The sequence below is a fragment of the Microtus pennsylvanicus genome, chromosome 3 (assembly GCF_037038515.1).
Source record: "Microtus pennsylvanicus isolate mMicPen1 chromosome 3, mMicPen1.hap1, whole genome shotgun sequence".
Classification (NCBI taxonomy): Eukaryota; Metazoa; Chordata; class Mammalia; order Rodentia; family Cricetidae; genus Microtus; species Microtus pennsylvanicus.
In genome coordinates, this window is record NC_134581.1 from 10,522,323 (window position 1) to 10,544,233 (window position 21,911).

At 38.8% G+C, this 21,911-nt stretch overlaps 1 protein-coding gene across 33 annotated transcripts in view; it reads right to left on the bottom strand.

The window, feature by feature from the left end:
• Window positions 1-21,911, bottom strand: part of Clasp2 (cytoplasmic linker associated protein 2) — a 192,101-nt gene that overhangs the window by 164,604 nt on the left and 5,586 nt on the right. For all 33 annotated transcript variants that reach the window (XM_075964306.1, XM_075964312.1, XM_075964311.1 and 30 more), the window contains exons 2-5: window positions 16,355-16,433; window positions 8,611-8,714; window positions 5,412-5,503; window positions 1,947-2,022 (exon numbers count right to left, since the gene is read on the bottom strand). In XM_075964306.1, coding sequence (XP_075820421.1) covers window positions 1,947-2,022; window positions 5,412-5,503; window positions 8,611-8,714; window positions 16,355-16,433 — 351 coding nt within the window. The remainder of the gene's footprint in view (window positions 1-1,946; window positions 2,023-5,411; window positions 5,504-8,610; window positions 8,715-16,354; window positions 16,434-21,911) is intronic.

Genomic DNA, 21,911 nt, shown 5'->3' on the forward strand with positions numbered 1-21,911 from the left:
TATTATTAATGGAAACCCAAAACCACAGTTTGTCAAAAAACTAAAAATTAAAAAAAGCCCTACAAAACCCATTTAAAGAGGGGCAAGATCTTAGTGGTGGAGCACTTGCCCAGCATGTGTGAGATCTTTAGGTTAAATCCCTACTACCATCCAAAGAAAAGGATAAGAGAAAAAAAAAAGAAAGAAAAAAAAAAGAAGAAAGGAGGTGGGAGATGGTTAATAGAAATTTGTGAATAAAAGCTAGCAATTGGGATTTCAAAAATTGTAATTTTTTTAACCTAAACTACAGTTAATTAATTTCCTGGAACCAAATTATCTTCAAAAATGTGTACTGAACTCGAAAAGATATTTTTTCACCAGTATTTCTGAAATTATTCAGAATAGTCAAAAGGTAGAAAAAAAAACAAAACAACAATTCCTATTCATGTATATCTATATATATAAAGTGATGTCTTGTTCCTGGAAAATAACTCAACCTTAGAAAGATGAGAGAAATCCTGACACATTTTGCGACATGGATAACTTGTACTAAATGGGATCGATCAAAAAGGACAACTACTGTCTGATTTGCTTCCACTAGGTACCTGGAGTAGTCAAATTATGATGAAGAGTGGTAGTTGCCAGCAGCTGGGGAAGTAATGGGAAGTTGTCTCATGGGTACAGAGTCTTAGTTCTGAGGAGGTAAAAGTTTTACAGGGAGATGGTGATACAGTCGCAATACAATGTGAACGTATTTAACACCACCAAGGTGCACACTTAAACATAGCTGCAATGGTAAATGTTACATTCTATATAAGAGGTGAAAAAAGAATGGGGCCTAAGAGAACAATTTGAAAAACAACACTTATTTTTTTGCACAACTCACTATCAAAAAGCAACCAACTAGGTGTGGTGGCACACACCTGTAAGTCCCAGCTTCCTGGGAGACTATGGTGGGAAAAAAATCAATTGAGTTCAAGAGCTTGAGACCAGGCTGATCAAGAAAAGGAGAACTTTTGTCTGTAAATAAAACAGCAATAAAAGAGAGTAAAGCTCTATAAATCTGTTGAGGGGCAACTACAGTTTGTAAGATCTTACTCCAAATGCCCTAGCTAGCTCATAACATTACAATATTACAACTGACTTTCAGGGGAAGATGAAGCTTTGTCTCCTGATTACAGCAGACAGCTCAGGTCAAGAGATGCACCATGGACACAATGGCCTTCCCTATTAAACAGGACTATCAACAACCCCAACAGTTCTGGTATAAGCATATTCAAGATTGTAGACCGTTGATACTCTAGCCCCACAGTTAACATTAAGGTGAACTACAGAAGGAAACCCAGGATTTTCTTAACCTGTCAAACTCAAGAATTTAACCATTAAGTACTTTTTAATATCAGTCTAAGAACTGACAAGAAACTTATATTTGGGGGCTGAAAAGATGGCTCAGCGGTTAAGAGCATTGCCTGCTCTTCCAAAGGTCCTGAGTTCAATTCCCAGCAACCACATGGTGGCTCACAACCATCTGTAGAGGGGTCTGGTGCCCTCTTCTGGCCAGCAGGCATACACACGGACAGAATATTGTATACATAATAAATAAATATTAAAAAAAAATTTAAAACCTTATATTTGTTTCAAAATAAATAAGTAAACAAACAAACTCTGGTAGAAGGGCGAAGAAGAGGAAGAAAAAGGAAGAAGAGGCCTGTAGTCCTAGCTGCTTAGGAGGGTGGAGCAGGAGGATCACATGAACCCAGTGGATTCTGAGCAACACAGTCAAACCCTCATTTAACTTAAAACAAAAGGGGGGAGCAATCTTTTAACTATCTACCTTCTGTCTTCACTGTTATGGCTTAAATAAGGCAAGACCACAAGATAGAGCAACCACCAACCCCTCACACACACACATACACACACACAACACACACACACAGTCAATACATGAGGGTAAAAAAAATTCTTACCTGACTATTAGAATCTCCAAATAAGATACACAAATGTGGCACCAACTTGCTGATGACCAATGGTTGAGCTCCAAAGCTAAATATAATTTAAGAAAACACAGACTTTGGTTTCATTTTAAATACTGAAAAAAAAATCTTAATACTTTCTTTTTCTTCTTTTGTGTTTTTGTTTTTGAAGACAAGGTTTCTGTGTGTAGCCCTGGCTGTCCTGAAACTCACTCTGTAGACCAAGAAGGCCACGAATTCAGATATTTCCTCCCTGCCTCTGCCTCCCAAGTGGCGGGATTAAAGGTATTTGCCACCAATGCCATGCCTTTCTTTTTATCTCCTGACTGACAACTTTGATGAAGAGCATGGATGTCCATCATTAAAGAAAGACAAGTATCAAGCAAAGTGATACTAACAGCAGACCTGGGTAAGTGTGATGAATGCAGTCCTAGTCGGGGCAGCTACTGCTGTGATAAGACAACAGCCAAAAGCAAGTAGGGGAGGAAAGGCATAAATATCCATCACCAAAGGAAGTCAGGACAGGACTCAAGCAGAGCAGGAACCTGGAGGCAGAAACTGATGTGGAAGCCATGGAGGATTGCTCCTTACTGGCTTACACTCATGGCTTGTTCAGTCTGTTTTCTTGTAGAACTCAGGACCACCAGCCAGAAATGGCACCACTGACAATGGGCTGAGCCTTTACCTATCAATCACAAGCTAAGAAAATGCCTTACAGCTGGATCTGTGTGTGCGTTTTACCCTGTTAATTTTTCATTGATATTTATTGAGCTCTACATTTATCTCTGTTCCCCTCCCTGCCTCTCCCCTCCCCCCTTCAGCCCTCCCCCAAGGTCCGCATGCTCCCAATTTACTCAGGAGATCTTGTCCTTTTATACTTTCTACTTCCCATGTAGATTAGATCTATGTAAGTCTCTCTTATTAGTGTCCTCATTGTTGTCTAAGTTCTCTGGGACTGTGGTTTGGAGGTTGGCTTTCTTTGCTTTATGTTTAAAAACCACCTATGAGGCCAGGTGGTGGTGGCGCACACCTTTAATCCCAGCACTCGGGAGGCAGAGGCAGGTGGATCTCTGGGAGTTTGAGACCAGCCTGCTTTACAAGAGCTAGTTCCAGGACAGGCTCCAAAGCTACAGAGAAACCCTGTCTCGAAAAACCAAAAAAACAAAAACGAAAACAAAACACCTATGAGTGAGTACATGTGATAATTGTCTTACTCAAAATAATGTTTTCTAGCTCCATCCATTTTCCTGCAAAATTCAAGATATTGTTATTTTTTTCTGCTGTGTAGTACTCCATTGTGTAAATGTAACACATTTTTCTTATCCATTCTTTAGTCGAGGGGCATTTAGGTTGTTTCCAGGTGCTGGCTATGACAAACAAAGCTGCTATGAACATAGTTGAGCACATATTCTTGTGGCATGATTGAGCATCCTTTGGATATATACCCAAAAGTGGTATTACTGGATCTTGAGGAAGACTGTTTCCTAATTTTCTGAGAAATCGCCATACTGACATCCAAAGGGGTTGTACCAGTTTGCATTACTACCAGCAGTGCAGAAGTGTTCCCTTTTCCCCACAACCTCTCCAGCATAAGTTGTCATCAGTGTTTTTGATCTTGGCCATTCTTTCAGGTGTAAGATGGAATCTCAGAGTTGTTTTGATTTGCATTTCTCTGATGACTAAGGATGTTGAACATTTCCTTAAGTGTCTTTCAGCCATTTTAGATTCCTCTGTTGAGAGTTCTCTGTTTAGGTCTGTACTCCATTTTTATTTTTTATTGGATTATGTGTTCTTTTGATGTCCGATGTCGTGAGTTCTTTGTATATTTTGGAGCTCAGACCTCTGTCTGATGTGGGTTAGTGAAGATCTTTCCCCATTCTCTAGGCTGTCATTTTGTCTTGTTGACCTTGTCCTTTGCTTTACAGAAGCTTTTCAGTTTCAGGAGGTCCCATTTACTAATTGTTTCTCTCAGTGTCTGTGCTGCTGGGGTTATATTTAGGAAGTAGTTCCCTGTGCCAATGTGTTCAAGTGTACTTCTCATTTTTCTTCTATAAGGTTCAGTGTGGCTGGCTTTATGTTGAGGTCTTTGATCTATTTGGACTTGAGTTTTGTGCATGGTGATAGATATAGGTCTATTTTCATTCTTCTACATGTTGATATCCAGTTATGCCAGCACCACTTGTTAAATATGCTTCTTTTTTCCATTTGATATTTTTTGCTTCCTTATCAAAAATCAAGTGTTTGAATATGTATGGATTGATATCTGGGTCTTTGACTTGGTTCCATTGGTTCTCTTGTTTGTTCTTATGCCAATACCAATCTGTTTTCAGTACTGTAGCTCTGTAGTAGAGTCTGAGGTCAGGGATCGTGATGCCTCCAGAAGTTCTTTTATTGTACAGGATTGTTTTGGCTATCCTGGGTTTTTTGCTTTTCCATATGAAAGAACGGTAGTTCTTTTCAGGTCTTTGAAGAATCTTGGGATTTTGATGGGCATTGCGTTGAATCTGTCTTACAGCTGGATCTCATGAAGGCATTTCTCAACTGAGGTTCCCTCCTTTCAGATGACTATAGTTTGTATCAACTTGACACATGATCCAACAGGGCAAAATACTCAACAGCATTTTGACAACTCTGGTAGTCTATCAATTACTTAAGAAAATCTGAGCATGTACTTTTGAAATTGTATTTTTTTTAAAAATGACACTGGATCTCAATACATAGAGAAATGAAATAAGTAACTTAACAGATCTTTACGTTTACTAACATTCTGAAGTCTGGGTTAAATGCAAATGACAGGAGAGCTAAAATTCAGGAAGTGCAGTGACGAGAGGCCACAATCTGCACTTGCTAGCAGGAAGGACCCAGAACAGTGAAAGAAGAGGAAGTCACACCACAGAAAGAGTTGAAAGAGACTGCGTATTACCTATCACCCCGCACAGAGTCTGGAAAGTTATACTAGACTAGGAATAAAAGCCTAACACACATTTCTTCTGCCTATATCATAGCCCTGTGAAGCCTAAGCTATCAGAACTCTGCCGCTGCCACTAGAGCACTGTACACCGTCCTGACAGAGTCCCAGCAGGTGCATCACTGTAGCCGTCACCCATAGTGCCTTAGCCTAGAGCCCAGAGGTAAAAGCAATGTAGGGAAATGGCTTCAACATGTGACACACCATTGAGTTCAGAAGTTCTGAAGCAGAGCCTAACAGAGAGAAGATCCAAACTTATTAGCACATCTGTTCTATAACCACCAATTCTGCATGGTTAAAGAAAAAAGAGACAAATTAAAAAATAAATACAATAGATATATATCCAAAAGTTGCTTTAAATATTATATTTTTGTTTGGGAGATCAATTGAATTTAAATTTATTTCCATTCTTCCTTCACATTGTGAAGAAAAAAAAAACCTTGAGAAATGACTAAAAGAGAGCAAGTTATTTCAGTAACCACAGAACTTACATGTTCAAGGTCTCAATAAGACACAGACACACGCCCTCTCGAGATCGGAAGTTCTTGTGCTTGAAACCAGAGGCCAGCTGCTCCCAGATGTACTATGGGGAAAACAAGTAGATACACGCAATAAAGTCAGAGACTGCTATGACAAATGTAACTCTTCTAATCTTACAAGCAAATCATCAGGGATCAGAAGTGTTCCATATTTGGGGCATTTTCAAATTTTAGCATTATTTACATGGTAACAGAAATCTTGTTGCTAGGACACAAACCTAGACTTGAGACTCATCTCTGTTTCATGCTCACTTTACCACATAACCTGAGCATTTCTATATATTTTTAGTGCAGCTAAATTTTGCCTGCAGTCTGTCACATGGATCAGGTGTGGAATTTTCCACTCATAGTCTTAATGTTATGTCAATGAACAAAAAAGTTTTGAGTGTTCAGAAAACAGAAGCTCAACTCATATTTACAAGGTTTCTCTTTTTGTTTTTGTGGGCTCCTACCCATTTAATATCTGAGCCAAAATTCTGGTTTTTATTTACATAATTTCACTTTAAATTTTACTAACTGTAAGGAAAATCATGCTCCATACATAAGCATCTAAGCATTTCCATGAACACGGGTTTCTTCTATGCTAACAGCTCTGATATTGGTATGGGAGAATTGTCTGTATTCTGTCAATCATGTTTTACGTAAACACTGATTTGCCAGGCAGGAAGTATAGGCAGGTCAACTAGACAGGAAGTAGAGGTGGGGCAATGAGAACAGGAGAATTTTAGGAAGGAGGAAGCCTATCCATCCCCAGACCACCAAAGAAGCAGGATGTGACCTGCGTTGCTGAAAAAGGTAATGAGCCATGTGGCTAACATAGATAAGAATAATGGGTTAATATAATCTACAAGAGCTAATAAGAGGCCTGAGCTAATGGGCCAATCAGTTTATAACTTATGGAGCTCTCTCTGTGATTTTCTTTGGGATTTACTGGCTGTGGGAACTGGGCAGGAAGAGAAACCCCAACAAGCAGCAAGCCCTCATGTTACATGAAATTATAAGCACAGTGGTCTGGGAAGCACTCCTAGATGCAAAACTCCTTAGCAACTACTACAGACTGTCACATGGAATGACAGCAAACATCTTATAACGGGGACAGGTCATTTTATGACTACCTAGTCTGAGGGGAGAAAGGAAAAATAAGCTTATACCAATAATGCAAAACAACTGTTTAGGTATAGTGTAGCAAGGATTCTACTATATCTTTCAAAACACACAGTAAGTTTCCCCCACCCCCACTGTGTGTGTGTGTGTGTGTGTGTGTGTGTGAGAGAGAGAGAGAGAGAGAGAGAGAGAGAGAGAGAGAGAGAGAGAGAGAGAGAGAGGAGTGATGCGCGATTTGTGTGTGTGTGACTCAAGATGTGAAAACAAAGGACCACTTGCAAGAGTCAGCTCTCTTGTTCCCATAGATCCCAGGGATCAAACTCTGAACTCAGGTTATCTATCAGGCTTGTCAATTTTAAAAATCTTAACTAAGGCTGGATATATAGTCCAGTGACAGAACATTTGCCACTGAGATCTACAAGGCTCTGAGCTCTGTTGTTACAACCACCAAAGGGGGGAATCTTATTTTGATTAACCTGTCTCAGCAATCCTCTCTGGAACTCTAAATGTTTACATCTATAGTACTTTTCATAGTAAGAAAACCAGAAAAAAAAAATAAGTGTAAGTTAGTAAAGACTATCCACAAAACTTGTTTTGAAAAGTTTTGTTATGAAGCATAAAATCCCTTCTACTCAGTTCCCTTTATAACTCAGTACTCTTGCCTTACTAAACATGTGCACCATAACCATCTAGCATCACATGACACCACTGAGACTATCGCGTGAACCTTAAGCTAGCCTCCCAACCGTGTTGTACAGGTCAGCTTATTTTTAGTCTCTGTTAAGGATTCCACACCAGGGTGTGGACGTCGTTCTCCCAAGGGTTTATGTGTCAGAAGCTTGGTCCTCAGTATAGCAGTGTTGAGACGGAAAGGCCCAGGGCTAGAGGGATGATGGTTCTGTGGTTAAGAGCAACTGCTGTTCTTGTAGAGAAATTATTTCAGTTCCCAGTACCCAAACAATGGCTCATAACTGCCTCTGTAACTCCAATTCTGATTTTTTGCAGGTACCTGTATATACGTGATATACATACATGCATACATATATATATATACATAAAATAATTTTTAACGGAAGGACCTTTAGAAAATATACTGAGCAAAGAAAAATATTGGCTCTTCTCATAAGCATGTAAACATTTATGCTATCACGCAGCTACCTCCCATGCGGTGATGCACCTAGGTGGACCCCATATCACATAGCAAGAGTTGTGTCCACAAAACTATGACTCCCAAAGTTATGAGCTAAATACATCTTTTTGTTGTTGTTACAAGCATCTAACCTCAGACATTTTGTTGTGTAACAACATAAAACAGACCAATACGCTATTGGTGTAAGAGCCCATAAACATGTGCAAGTGTGTTCATGCGTGTGGGTGAATGTGAGTACAGGTAAGTATGCGTACATGTGGAAGACAAAGGGCAATCTTGTGTGTTGTTCCTCAGGTGCTAGCTAACCCCGCCCCCTTTTTGGTCACAAGTCTCTCACTAGCCTAAAACATGCCTGCCTGTCTCTTCCTCCCCATTACTAGGATTACAAATATAGGCCACACATCCAACCGGGAAAAAAAAAGGTTTCTTTTTCAGTATCTTATAACTTGCAGGTAAGAAAAACCAGAAAATGGTGAAGTATAACTACAACCGGCATACTGTCAAATCACTTAATTCTGTATTTTTTTAAATGTAAGTAACTGAAAAATAGAAAAGTTTAATGAAAATAAAAAACACATGTTGACACTGCACCTTAAATTTGAACTTCCATAAAACATCAGCAATAATCCACTATTTAAAATTCTAACATTTATGCTTTCAAGGTTTATTGCTTTGCTATACTTACCATTCAACTAATGAGAAAATTTCAAGCCGGGTAGTGATGGTGCACACTTTTAATCCAAGCACTCAGGAGGCAGATGCAGGTGGATCTCTGTGAGTTCAAGGCGAGACCAGCCTACAGAGTGAATTCCAGGGTAGCCAGAGCTGTTACACAGAGAAACCCTGTCTTAAAAAGCAAAACAAAACAAAGAAAACTTTCAATCAACGCAAACCTACCATAGGTGGTGCCACCTCATCCATCAGCTTCAGTGTCAGGTTCTGAGCTTCGTCTCGAACTCTGTCTTTGGTGTCTCCCATTCTGTCTATTAAAGCTGTGGTAACTAATGCGGGAAGAACAAGTATTACAATCCATCACAAACCATATTTTACAGAACTACAAAGAGCAACTACTGCCATAATCATTTATGAAAAGAAATTATTTTAAGTTCTTAGTCATGAGTTCAAATGAAAACTAAGAACAAATTTCAATGTAGTTAGTATGTACAATCATAGCCAGTTGGGACAGTGTTCAAAACTAGACAAACAGTGTTATTCCATTTGGAGGTAGGTATGTGGTCAGGATCCATAGACAAGCAAGTAAATACTTTTCTAGAGGTTTTGATAGGGAAGACCTCTGGTGGACTGAAAAGGTATCATCAGGAAGTGTAGACAGGGGTAGTTCAAGGACCTGGCAGATTTGAGTTTCTGGACCCAGACACAGTCACAGTCAAGGGTTGGTTTTATAATTATTCTTTAAATTGCATGTTACACATTCTTCTTGTTGAACATATTTCATAACTGACAAACAGAAACAAAAACATAGGCCTAAATCCAGGTTTTAATGGGGAAGTAGAAGAAATGAAATTTAAACAACAACAAAAAAGGATACATTTATCTAGTTTACTTACAGAAGGTGTAATGGGGGGGAGGGGACCACCTTCAAGCCGAGCATGGAAGCACATGCTTTAATCCCAGAAATGGGGAGGGAGGCTCTTAGACAGCAGGAGTGAGAGTTCTATGCTAGCCTGGACTATATAGAAAGAACATGTCCCACTGAAACAAAACGCATCCCTCATAACTGAAGTTATAAACCAGGGGCTGGAGAGACGCCTCACTGGTTGAGAGCACAGGCTGCTCTTCAGAGGACCTGGGTGGGACACCAGCACTCACAGGGCAGCTCACAACCATTCAGAACTGCAGCTCCAGAGATCCAAAGCCCTCTTCTGGCCTCCGTGGGTAATAATGCTTGCACAGACATTAATGTAGGCAAAAGATCCATACATAAAATAAAATAGTAATAAAAATAAATTTATTCAATTATAAACCAATATGAGTACTGTTCATGACTAGAAATACGGCTCAGTAGTTTGCCAGACAGTGCAAGACCACGGCACCATTTAAACAAAATAAGCACTGCCAAGTATGAATCAGAGGGCAGAATGAAAATCTTTCCTTATGTTTGTTTATATGTAGTATTAACAGGAATTATTCAATATCTGTAAGACTGGCTATTACGGGAATCTCTGTTACTTCTAAATCACAGAACATAATAGAAAAAATAAATTACCTTGTTTAATCCTTACAACAATATCATTACACTACAATACTATTAAAATCAGTGTTTACTTATAATTTAGATAGTTGGGACTGTGTGTATGTGTGTGTGCATGTGTGTGTGTGTGCATGTGTGTGTGTGTGTCTGTGTGTGTGTGTGTGTTGGTATCCATGTACCAGTAACAGGAAAAAAGATACTCTGTCTCTGAGAGGCAGAATTAAATTACAAAAGAGAATTTAAATGTTCGGCCAAATACAGTCTAATACTAAGAAGTACTTTAGGCAGCATGTAAAATTTGGTGGCATATACTATAATCTCAGTACTAGGGATTGGGGAAGTAGAGGCAAGAAGATCCCAAGTTCAAGGCAGCCCAGGCTACTTACTATAGTGAGTTCAAGACAAGGCTGGAATCTATATAGTAAGACTCTGTCTCAAAATTAACATAAAATTTTAAAGCCAGTTGTGGTGGCTTATGCCTATGACCCTGTACGCAGAGGCTGAGACACAAAGACAGCCATAAGAGTCCAGGCCCGCCAGGGCAACATAGGAAGTTCCAGGCTACAGAGCAAAATCATGTCTAAAAACAAAAGTAATTTTATAGAATATAAATATTTTAAAACCTTTAATAACTGGAATACAGTGTGAGTTTGAGGCCGGCCTGGTCTACAGAGCTAGTTCCAAGACAGGCTCCAAAGCTACAGAGAAACCCTGTCTTGAAAAAACAAACAACAACAACTAAAAAAAAACAAAAAAAAACTGGACATGAACAAACATGAACATAATATTGTATTAAACAAAAAAATTTATTATTTTTATAATAAATTTTTAATCGTATGTATGTGTGCACGCATGTGAACATGCCATGACACACACGAATAGAAAGGTCAGAAGACAACTTTGTGAAGTAAATTCTCTCCTCACACTTTTCCATGAGTTCTGGAGATCAAACTTAGGTCAACAGGCTGGTGTGGAAAGCACCTTGACCTGAGTAACCTCACTGGTCCTTAAATTTCTGTTTTTACACTTATTCTCTTGGAGACAACAACATTTTATTTAGTTGTACCTACTTATTAATTACAGGAGACAGTAAATTTTCCTAAACCTCAAAGTTTCCTTGTTTACTCCTTATGAATAGAGAGTAGATGAAGTAAACAAACAAAAAAATACAGTGGGCATTTGGAACTGTCGGCAATATACACTACAGACCTGCTCATATATGGCCCGTGATTCATGGATAACTACAGTGAACGAACGCTGCGTCTTTACTAGGCACCCAGAAAAAGGGCTTCCACTCTGTAAGTGAAGAGAATCTAAACAATGTGTCAATTTACCACAGACTGTACTGGACGGGAAAATACTGAAAACTGAAGGATAGGTGGAAGAAGTTTTCATTCTACTGGTTTTGTAAAATGTAAAATTACAAGACATAAAACTCAGAACTCCGTGTCCTGAAGACTCTGTCACTCGATTGGTTTTTTGTTTGTTTGTGAAGACACATTTAGGGTTTGGACTATCTGCTAAATTTTTATACTACAAAACTTTATTAAACTCAGTTCCCATAAAACCAGAGTTAGTGATCAGTCTCAGTGTGGACAGATCACTTAGGAAGCATGGTAGAGGCCATGCTCTCTTCAGAAACATATCTAAAGCTCTAATGGCTGAGCAATGTGCAAACCTCTGTTTGGAACTAGAACTAACACTGAACAGGGCTCTCAATTTTTGAAGAATACATATTTACTTTTAACATACAAAGGACTGATGCACATAGGAATTCAGAGATGCTACAGCATGTACAGGTCTACACAGGCTCAAGCAAGACAGGGTAGCAACACTGAGAAGGCAAAGTGAACAGGTGCTCCCACCCCGAACCAAGAAGCTATCTGCAGCTGACACCAGCTAGCAAAGGAAAATTTGTTGTTTTGCAATGGAATCTCACGGGCATATTATACACTTAAGGCAGGACCCATGTACAGCAGTAGATGGCCAACACAAAATGAACTCGATGCTATTTCTGTAGACTTTTTGCCTCATGTTGCTTTATCTGGGCACTTTTTGTCATATTGGTCTTTTGCTTGTTTATAATGTTTTCTGATTCTGTGCATTTTAAGGGTTTTATGTGTGTGTTTCTTATAGTTTTTCTTTGGGATTTTTCTGGTTTTTTGTTTGTTTACTTTCTAAAGAGTGGAAGAGAAAGGTTGAGTATTTGGGAGGGATCTGGGAGGATTAGGGAAGTTTAAAGAAATGTTAGGTCATGATTTAATTCGATCCTTTCCTTTTACAAAGAGACTTTTAAAATTGTTTTATATTTCCTTATTAATTTTCTATTTGGGGAAACACGTTAGCCAAGGCATATACATGGAGGTCTGAGGACAATTTGCAGGAGTTAGTTCTTTTTACCATGTGGGCTCTGGGGATGGAACTCAGGTCATCAAGCTGTTGACAAGCACTTTTACCTACTAAGCCACTATATTGGCCCTATACAGAATTAGGTAAGCTATTTAAGCATTATGATAGGATTAAATAAGAAAGCAAATCTAAGGAAGTCTAGCTCTTTTTTTGTTTGTTTGTTTTTGGTTTATCAAGACAGGGTTTCTCTGTAGGTCTGGAGCCTGGCCTGGCCTCAAATTCACAGAGATCTGCCTGCCTCTGCCTCCTAAATGCTGGAATTAAAGGAGTGTGCTGGCTGGCTTAGGTAGTCTAGTTCTTGAAGAATGTAGATACTGTCTACCTCCAAGTCAGAGACACATGATGATCCTCTCTCACAGACACAGTACTTTTAAAGGAGGGTTCCGATAAATGGGAGCAAATGAAGGTCAAGTTTTCCCATCACACCACATAAGCTTGCACATAATAAGCTCAAGTTTCACAAAGGATCATCAAAATGAAAACAATGCTAACTAACAGTAGTTTGCAGAAAGACCAAAATAAATAGATAGGTAAATAACAAAAATAAATAAATAAATAAATAAATAAAAAGCAAAGGAAATCTCCATGGACCCAAACAAAGGGAAGTGGTAATACAACTTCAACCAATAATTACACATAAGAGAATATTAGGCACACTTTAATATACAATTTCTCTAAGTCCAAAGTATGGAACTTTATTTTTAAAATTTCTGTTTACACACTCAAATTCATCTACAAACATGTCTTCAGAGCGTGGTTTTTAACATCTATTATCAATTTTAAGCAGAAGGTGGCCAGTAAAAATTTCTCTTCAGAAGCTATTGATACTAACAGTGGAAACTGGTGTAGGAAGCCCTTCTGTTTGTGTGTTGTTTTCATTGGTTGAATAAAGATATTGCCTTGGTCTTTTGATAGGGCAGCAGCTTAGGCAGGCAGGGAGACAGAACTGAATGCTGGGAAGACGAGGCTAGATATAATGGGCCAGGCAGTGTTTAAATGAATACAGTTTCTGTGTAATTATTTCAGATGTAAGGTAGCAGGGCGGGAAGGAACAAAAGGACCCCGCACTCTCTACTACAGGGAACTACCAAGTAGTGATTAAAAGTGAAAACCAAAAAACTTATTTGAGAAAACAGATGGAAAAGAAAAATAGAAAAACTGACACAATTTGGTGGCATACTAAACATGAAGAAGTCGATCAAAGCTATTTGAAAGTAAGTTTAATATTATGTTGACATTATGGGCATTGAATCATAAAAAAAAAGCCACTAACATTCAAGGTTGTATTTCTGTATGATGCTATAAAATAGTACCAAACTCATTCATAAAGCATTCTAAAATGCACAGGAATATCACACGTGTTTAGTCAAAGTCAATTATGTCACTGCATTATGCAGAGTAGGCACTTAGAGAGGCACAATGAACATGCGGCAAGCAGATCATAACCGCGGCTCAGAGTGAAGCCAACAAACTGTGATACAAAAACAGTATTTAGGGAGGCTTCTGGGGCAATCAACCACAGTAACTTTATTCAACCTAATATTAAGAACTTGTGGGACTGGAGTGCAGCTCAGATTTAATGTTGTAGGCTCAGTGTGCAAGACTCAGGCTCCATGTTGAACAAGACAAAAGCTGTAACTCGCTGTTATTATACTTCCTAAAGTATTAGTCTGAACAGACTTCTCCATAAACAGTGTGAAAAAAATAGCAATGTAGCTAGTCTGGTGACACATGCCTTAATTCCAGCACTTGAGAGGCAAAGGCAATAGGATCTTTATGAGCTTGAGGCCAGCTTGGTTTACATGGGGAATTCCAGGACTGCCAAGGCCATATAGTGAGACCCTGTCTCAAAACAATAAAATCAACAATAAAAAAAAAAATCCCACAGCATGTAAGTTATCCTACAAATTTTATTATTTTACAAAAGATTAAAATACACTAAAAAGGAGCACATGACATATTTATTAATAGTATCTAGAAGGTTGTGTTGTCTTGTTGCTTCTTCTTTTTTGCAGAATTGTGATTATCTATTTAATAAGTTTTTAACTCTTTGTGTAAACTATGTATAGTATGTATGGTTTACTGATACAAATTTAAGGTCAATTTTGTTATATGTGTATTTCTGCTCTTGATTAAGGTATTGTGTTTGTGCAGCTCATTTAAAAATGTAATGTATAACTAAGAAATACAGGTTAATAGATAGTCATCTATAATAATAGTCAAGCTTGTAGTCATGTTAGTTAGGTCTTCTAGATGTACAGAGATATATTTCAGATGGATAGGTATTCAAAGACTAGATAGGTATTCAAAGACTAACTGAACATGGCATTTAAAGGTTTTAAGAACTTAGGACTTTTCATGACAATGAGACACATCTGTTCCTGGCAGCACCAATCTACTTCAAAAGGATGACAGGGATTGAAGAGGCTCCTTATGGAGTTTGTTAGCCATTTGAGCAAGGAAAGTGCTCTTGTTTGGACTGCTTAATTTTATGCTGTATGAACTGGACATGCAGGACCCATAGAAAAATGACTGCTGAAGTTGCATAAAGAAGTGAGACGGTCCTTCGGGGTTCCTACTTGATGAAAGTCTGCCAGACATTCAGCAGGACACAGAAGAAAGTAACTGACAAACTACCTGTAGGGGAAGCCGGGTTAGATCAATATGTAAGAGCTAGCCAGGCAGAACTAATGGGCCAGGCAGTGTTTAAAAGAATACAGTTTCCATATAATTATTTCAGGGCATAAGCTAGCTATGCGGGCGGCCAGGTGCCAGGGACGCAGCCCTGCCGCTCTTATTACTACAACTACCAATATAGGTGTTACTGTCTTTGAAATTTCCTGCTTCATGGAAAAATCTACCAGATACTATGGGCCTGAAGGCTGAAAATGGGTGCCCCAGTGTTACAGAAGAACTTTGGGTGGCTGTCCAGGCAGTGAGAGTCTCTGTCAATTCTAGAGTTTTGGAAGTTGCTTACAAAGCATTTCCTATTTACTTAGGTAACATTATATCCTTCTGGGCTCTCTGATGGAGTTAAAGAATAGAAAGTTATAGTTTTCCTTAGTTATGATAAAAGATAAAGTAGACATAAATATTGTAACTGTAATTTTTGTTTGATACCTGTTTTGTTATATGCAATTTTATTGTGTTAAAGTTAAAACCTTCCTTTTTATTTGAACAGAAAAGGGGAAATGGTGTGGGAAGTCCTGCATCTGTGTTGCTTTTATTGGTTAATGAATAAAACTGTTTCAGCCAGTAGCTTAGCAGAATAGAGCAAAGCAGGAATTCCAAGCAGATACAGAAAGAGAGAGTAGGCAGAATCAGGGAGAAGCCATATAGCTGTTACAGGAAACAGACGGTGCCAGAACTTTGCCCACCTGTAAACCACAAGCCTTATGGTAAAATATAGAATAATAGAAATGGGTTCATTTAAGATGTAAGAGCTAGCTAGAAATACACTTAAGCTATTGGCCAAATAGTATTTCAAATAATATAGTTTTCTGTGTTTCTGGGCAGCTGGAAATGAACAAACAATCTCCACCAATTAATATTTTTTTTGTTTTGAGACAGGGTTTCTCTGTGTAGCCCTAGATGACCTGGAACTCATTCTGTAGACCAGGTTGGTCTCAGACTCACAAAGATCCTACTGCCTATCTCTACCTCCTGGGTGCTGGGATTAAAGGTGTGTACCACCGCCACCTGGTTGAAATTATGTATTTTTAAATTGACTTTATTTTAATTTAATGTGCTTGTGTGTTAGAGTATGCTGTATTGTACAAGAACCCTCAAAGTTCAAAGAGGGCATCAGATCCTCGAGCTAGAATTATTCCTGGTTATGAACCACCTGCTGTCAGTGCTAAGACTCTAACTCAGGCGTTTGGAAGAACAAGAGCTTTAACCACTGAACCATCATCACTCCAGTCCCCAAACTACACATTTTATAAATTCACAGAAACTAACAAAAATGCAAAGAAAAAGTCACTATATCAAATTCTACAATCATTCTTAAAGTGAACTTACCCATTGCCACATAAGATTTAAATCGCGTTGACAATCTATCCACAAAGGCACTTAAAATCTCCAATCCTAATAATGATACCTGCAAACAGAAAGAGATTTAATGAATACAAATTACTGATATATATTGTAAGATCAGTATATAATTTTTAATATACAGCATATTACTAAGATTTGTTTTAAATCAGGTTTAACTGGATATGGTAGCATAGGCCCTTAATTCCACACTCAGGAGGCAAAGGCAGGAGCATCTCTGTGAGTTCAAAGCCCGAATGATATACATTGTGAGTTCCAGACTAGTCATGGGTACACAGTGAAACCCTGGCTCAAAATAATAAAATTAATTTTTAAAATTTTAGTGAGACTACTGTATTCAGAGGTAGGCAGTCATGGCGTTGAGGATTCTACTCTCAAACACATCAATAGTAAAAATTTGTAAATGTACAGGAAAATAGTGATAAAGGACATTTGACAAAAATTTAGTAACTGATTAATCAGGTAATGGTTACACAGAAATTTAGTGACTATACTTTTCACTTTGCAATGTTTCCTAAATAAAACAATAAGAAATTTAATAATACCTCTAATTACAAAGGAATTCTGGTTTCTGTCTGGAATGTAGAGACTGGAAATCAGTCATATTACAATAAGAAAAAACTATCTATAAAATAATAACTGTTCTTGAATGCATAAGAAAGTTAAGGTTGTAGAACACTGGTTTCCCTAATGCGGTAACCCTTTAATACAGTTCTCCATGCTGTGGTGACCCCATAACCCTATTTTCTTTTTTTTTTTTTTTTTTTTTGGTTTTTTTCGAGACAGGGTTTCTCTGTGGTTTTGGAGCCTGTCCTGGAACTAGCTCTTCTTTTTTTTTTTTTTTTTGGCCATAACACTATTTTCATGGCTACTTCATAACTTAATTTTGCTACTGTTATGGATTATAATGTAATATCTGTGTTTTCTTGTGGTCTTAGGCAACCCCTGTAAAAGAGGTGAACAATCCCCAAAGGTTGAGAACCACTGTTATGAATAACCAGTCAGTCTTTCAAAAAAAAAAAAAAGACATATACAACCAAAAAGTCTACAAGTGACAGGAAGAAAATGAAGCTATGGTACAAAGGGATAAGAAGAATTCCACTGGGGGCTGGAGAGATGGTTCAGAGGTTAAGAGCATTGCCTTCTCTACCAAAGATCCTGAGTTCAATTCCCAGCAACCACATGGCGGCTCACAACGATCTGTAATGGGGTCTGGTGCCCTCTTCTGGCCTGCAGGCATAGACACAGACATAATATTGTATACATAATAAATAAATAAATAAATAAATAAATAAATAAATAAATAAATAAAAATAAGAATGCCACTGTATTTAACAAATTATTAGTATCTGAGTATGGGCTAGTATGGAAACTTCTTCTGAAAATATTTTTGAGCATTTTATTTTGTGTATATGGGTGTTTTTGTGTATATGTCTGTGCACATGCATGCAGTGCCTATGGAGGTCAGAAGAGGGTGTCGAACCCCCTTGGAATTGGAGTTACAGACAGTTATGAGCCACCATATGGGTGCTGGGAATTGATCCTGGGTCCTCTGGAAGACAGGCAGATGTTTTTAACTGCTTATCAAGTCTACAGAGCTTAGTAAGAAAACTCTTAAATACGCAGAGGCACAAGAGAATTCTTACCCATTCTCAGACTCCAGTTTGCACCCACAGATAAAATTATTCTACAATTAAGACCAAGGCTAGGCAGGAGATCGGAGAAGGCACTGAGGCTGGTGGAGGTCTTGGGGGAAGAGCGTGGCCAATGCAGCACAAGCACCAATACTCTCAGTGCTCTTGTCTTCTAGAAAGTAAAAGCTTAACTTGAAGTACTGAGCAAAGAAGATCCAGTACTCAACACCTCAAGCACAGGTAAATAAACTCTAGTGGAAAAAGGGAGCAAGACATGAAGCTGTCCACCTCAGAATGAGACAGAAAACAATCCTCAACCCAAACTATCCAGGTGAGGAGTTGTCTCTTAGAAAGCCTTACCCCAAGGCTGGTCCCACATCTCACAATCAGGCTACCAAGATCAAGAGCATAAGAAAGAGGGTTTACAGGAAACATGGAAGGACTCAAGCAGAGGGCTGATCAGAAATACTGAAGAAAACGGTTGCCTATCAAACTAACCCAGAGGAACCAGAAACACATAGAAACCAACAGCAACCACAGCAACTCCAACACAGAGACCTAAGTCAACTCCTGACTAGACTGACTTTGTAAACGTAGCAGATGGTGACACAGCTTTGAGAGGTCATTGCTGGACATAGGCCTACAAGTTGATTCCAACTTCTGGTTCTGGCTTGAACTCTATGCTCCTTGATCCACCAGGACAAGAAGAAGCCACACCACAAGTCCCCATTGCCATAAACAGAACAACCCCAGGCTCCATGCCTTCCAGATCAAGGTGAACTGATACCTTTCCTCCCTGAAGTTGTTCCTGCCAGGCATTCTGTCACAGAACAAGTAACTAATATGCCCAGAAACTACTTAGAACAAGCATGGGAATTACAAAATGCTAATAATGCAAGATCATATATAATACAAATAATGCAAGATGAGCTAAATAAGTTCAGGATTGGAAGAATGCAATCACTATCAAACTCACAGCAGAATTTGTTCAGAGACAAACTGGTCTTAAAATAAACAAATAAATAAATGCATAGAACACCCATATCAATACTGAATTAAGAAAAAACTAAATCAGATTACCTGATTTCAAGACTTTATATGAAGCTCCAGCAATTAAGACAGTATGGCTGGGACAGGAAAGATGGTTCAGTAGTTAAGAACACTGACTGCTCTTCCAGAGGACATGGGTTCAAGGCCAGTCAGGGCTACGTGGCAGTTCATAACTATCTACATCTCTAGTACCAGGAGATCCAATACCCAACTCTGGCCTAAGGTACCAAGCATTTATGTGGCCACAGACATACATGCAGGCAAAAAAAAAAAACCCATACACATAAAATTAATGAACTAATTTCTTAAAAAGGAAGTATAGCTATTAAAAAGAATGAACATAGGGCTTCATGAAATAAGACAAAAACTAGCTGATATCTAACATTGTACAAAGGCACTCAATAAAGAGATTAATCTTTAAACAAATGCTGCTATAATTAAATGTCAAAATGCAAAACAAATATGCTTCAACCTACACAACCGCTTACAAAAATTAAACAAAAAACAGGTAAAAAAACATATCAAAGACACAAATGAAAATTACTTTCATTAAAAATGAAGTTATTCACTCGGGAGGCAGAGGCAGGCGGATCTCTGTGAGTTCGAGACCAGCCTGGTCTACAAGAGCTAGTTCCAGGACAGGCTCCAAAACCACAGAGAAACCCTGTCTCGAAAAACCACAAAAAAAAAAAAATGAAGTTATTGTTTAGTCACACAGAAGTGGTGCACACCTTTAATCTCAGCACTTGGGAGGCAGAGACAGGTGGATCTTTCTGAGTTCAAGGTCAGCCTGGTCCACAGGGTGAGTTCTAGGACATCTGGGTCTACATAGAGAAACCCTATCAGAGAGGGAGAGAGAGACAGAGAGAGAGAGAGACAGAGAGAGACAGAGAGAGAGAGAGAGAGAGAGAGAGACAGAGAGAGAGAGAGACAGAGAGAGACAGAGAGAGAGAGAGAGAGAGAGAGAGAGAGAGAGAGAGAGAGAGACAGAGACAGAGAGAGACAGAGAGACACAGAGACACAGAGAGACAGAGACAGAGAGAGAGAGACAGAATGGGGATGGAGAAATGGCTCACTGGTTAGGAGCACTTGTTCTTGCAGAGGCCCCAACATCCACATGGTGGCTCACAATCATCTGTAACTTCAGTTCCAGGGAATCCAATACCTTCTGACCTCAGAGAGCATTCAACATGCACATAGTGCAGGCACACAATGTAGGCAAAACACTCATACTCATAAAATTAATAAATCTAAAACAATTTTTTTAAAAAAAGTATGTAGAACAGTTAAAAGCTTAATAAAGCTGGACATAGTGATGTATGCCTTTAATTCAAGGACTTAAGAGGCAGAAGCAGGCAAATTTCTATGAGTTTGAGGGTAGCCTGGTTTACATAGCAAGTTCCAAGGCAGTCAGAGCTACTTAGAAAGGCGTTAAAAACAAAATAAAACTAAATTAAGTCAAAGAGAGAAAGAGCTCCTAAAGAAGCCAAATGTAATGGTATATACACCTGTAATTCCAGTATTTGTGAGGTGGAGGTTTAGGCCAGCCTAAACAATAATACTAGAACCTATCTTTTTAAAAGGTTTCATAAAAGGTTACACCCATTTTATTAAAGTAGACAAAATGAGGTAGTATGAGTATATGATGTGTACAGGGAAGGCAGATATATCTCTGTGTTGTGTGTATGTATATGCATCAGATAACAGCCTCAGGTGTTGGTCTTAATTTCCACTTTGTTAGGAACAAGGTCTCTTCTAGTTTTGCCTATGTATTCTCTGGGCTAGCTAGCCAGCTAGCCAGGGGTTCGTCTGTCTTTGCCTTCCATCTCCCGAAGGTATACTAGGACTACAGATGCATGCTTTCCACCATCAGTCTTTATATGGAGTCAGAGATTCAAACCTAGGTCTTCAGACTTCGGTGGCAAGTATGAAGTACCCACTGGACCACTTTCCCAGCCCTGTTGTCAAACTCTTCCAAGCTCAGGTATATTGAAGAAATGAAGTTCGCTAATATCTACATCACTTTCAAAGTCTTACTCACCAACCATGCAACTGTAATGGTCTGAAGTGGTGTGGCATTTCAGCAATACATGTTCTGCTACAGCCGTGTGACTACTGTTATATCTCCTTGGATAGTCAGACCGGCATATCCACGGGTTCTGCATTTTCAGATTCAACTGACATCAGAAAGAAAATAAAACCTAAGTCTGTACTGAATATCTATAGACTTTTTTCCTTTATCATTAATCCTTGTACAATATTACAAGTATTCACATTGTAATAAATATGAGAAGTAACTGAGAAATGATTTCAAGTATACAGAAGGATATGTGTAGGCATGCACAATACATTTTATGTAAGGGACCAGAGCATCTGTGCATTTTAGTATCTAAGGGAAGGAGAGCTCTGGAACCAATCCCTTATTGACATTACAGGGAAACTACATACTTTTATCTCATCACAAATTATGTGTAAGAGTCCTGTATAGTACAGTTAGGATATGACAAGGGTTTTTAAAGACTATATGCTTGGTAATAATGTTCTTTCAGAATTATAAAGGGAGCACTGAAGGAGGGCACTGAAGCTAGACACTGTGGGACACCACACAGGAGCTTGGGGCCAGAGGACTGAAAGCATCCTGAGTTACATGGCAAAGCCCTGACAGGAAGACTAACTCTGACTTCACCGGAAATCACCCATCTAGACCAAGTCTCATGTATTTGCCCACACTGGAATAGCAAAATGACTCCAAGACTGACAGCCTGAGTTCAATGCCCAGAACCTAAATGGTGGAAGCTGACTCCTACAAGATGTCCTCTGAGCACACACGCACACACACA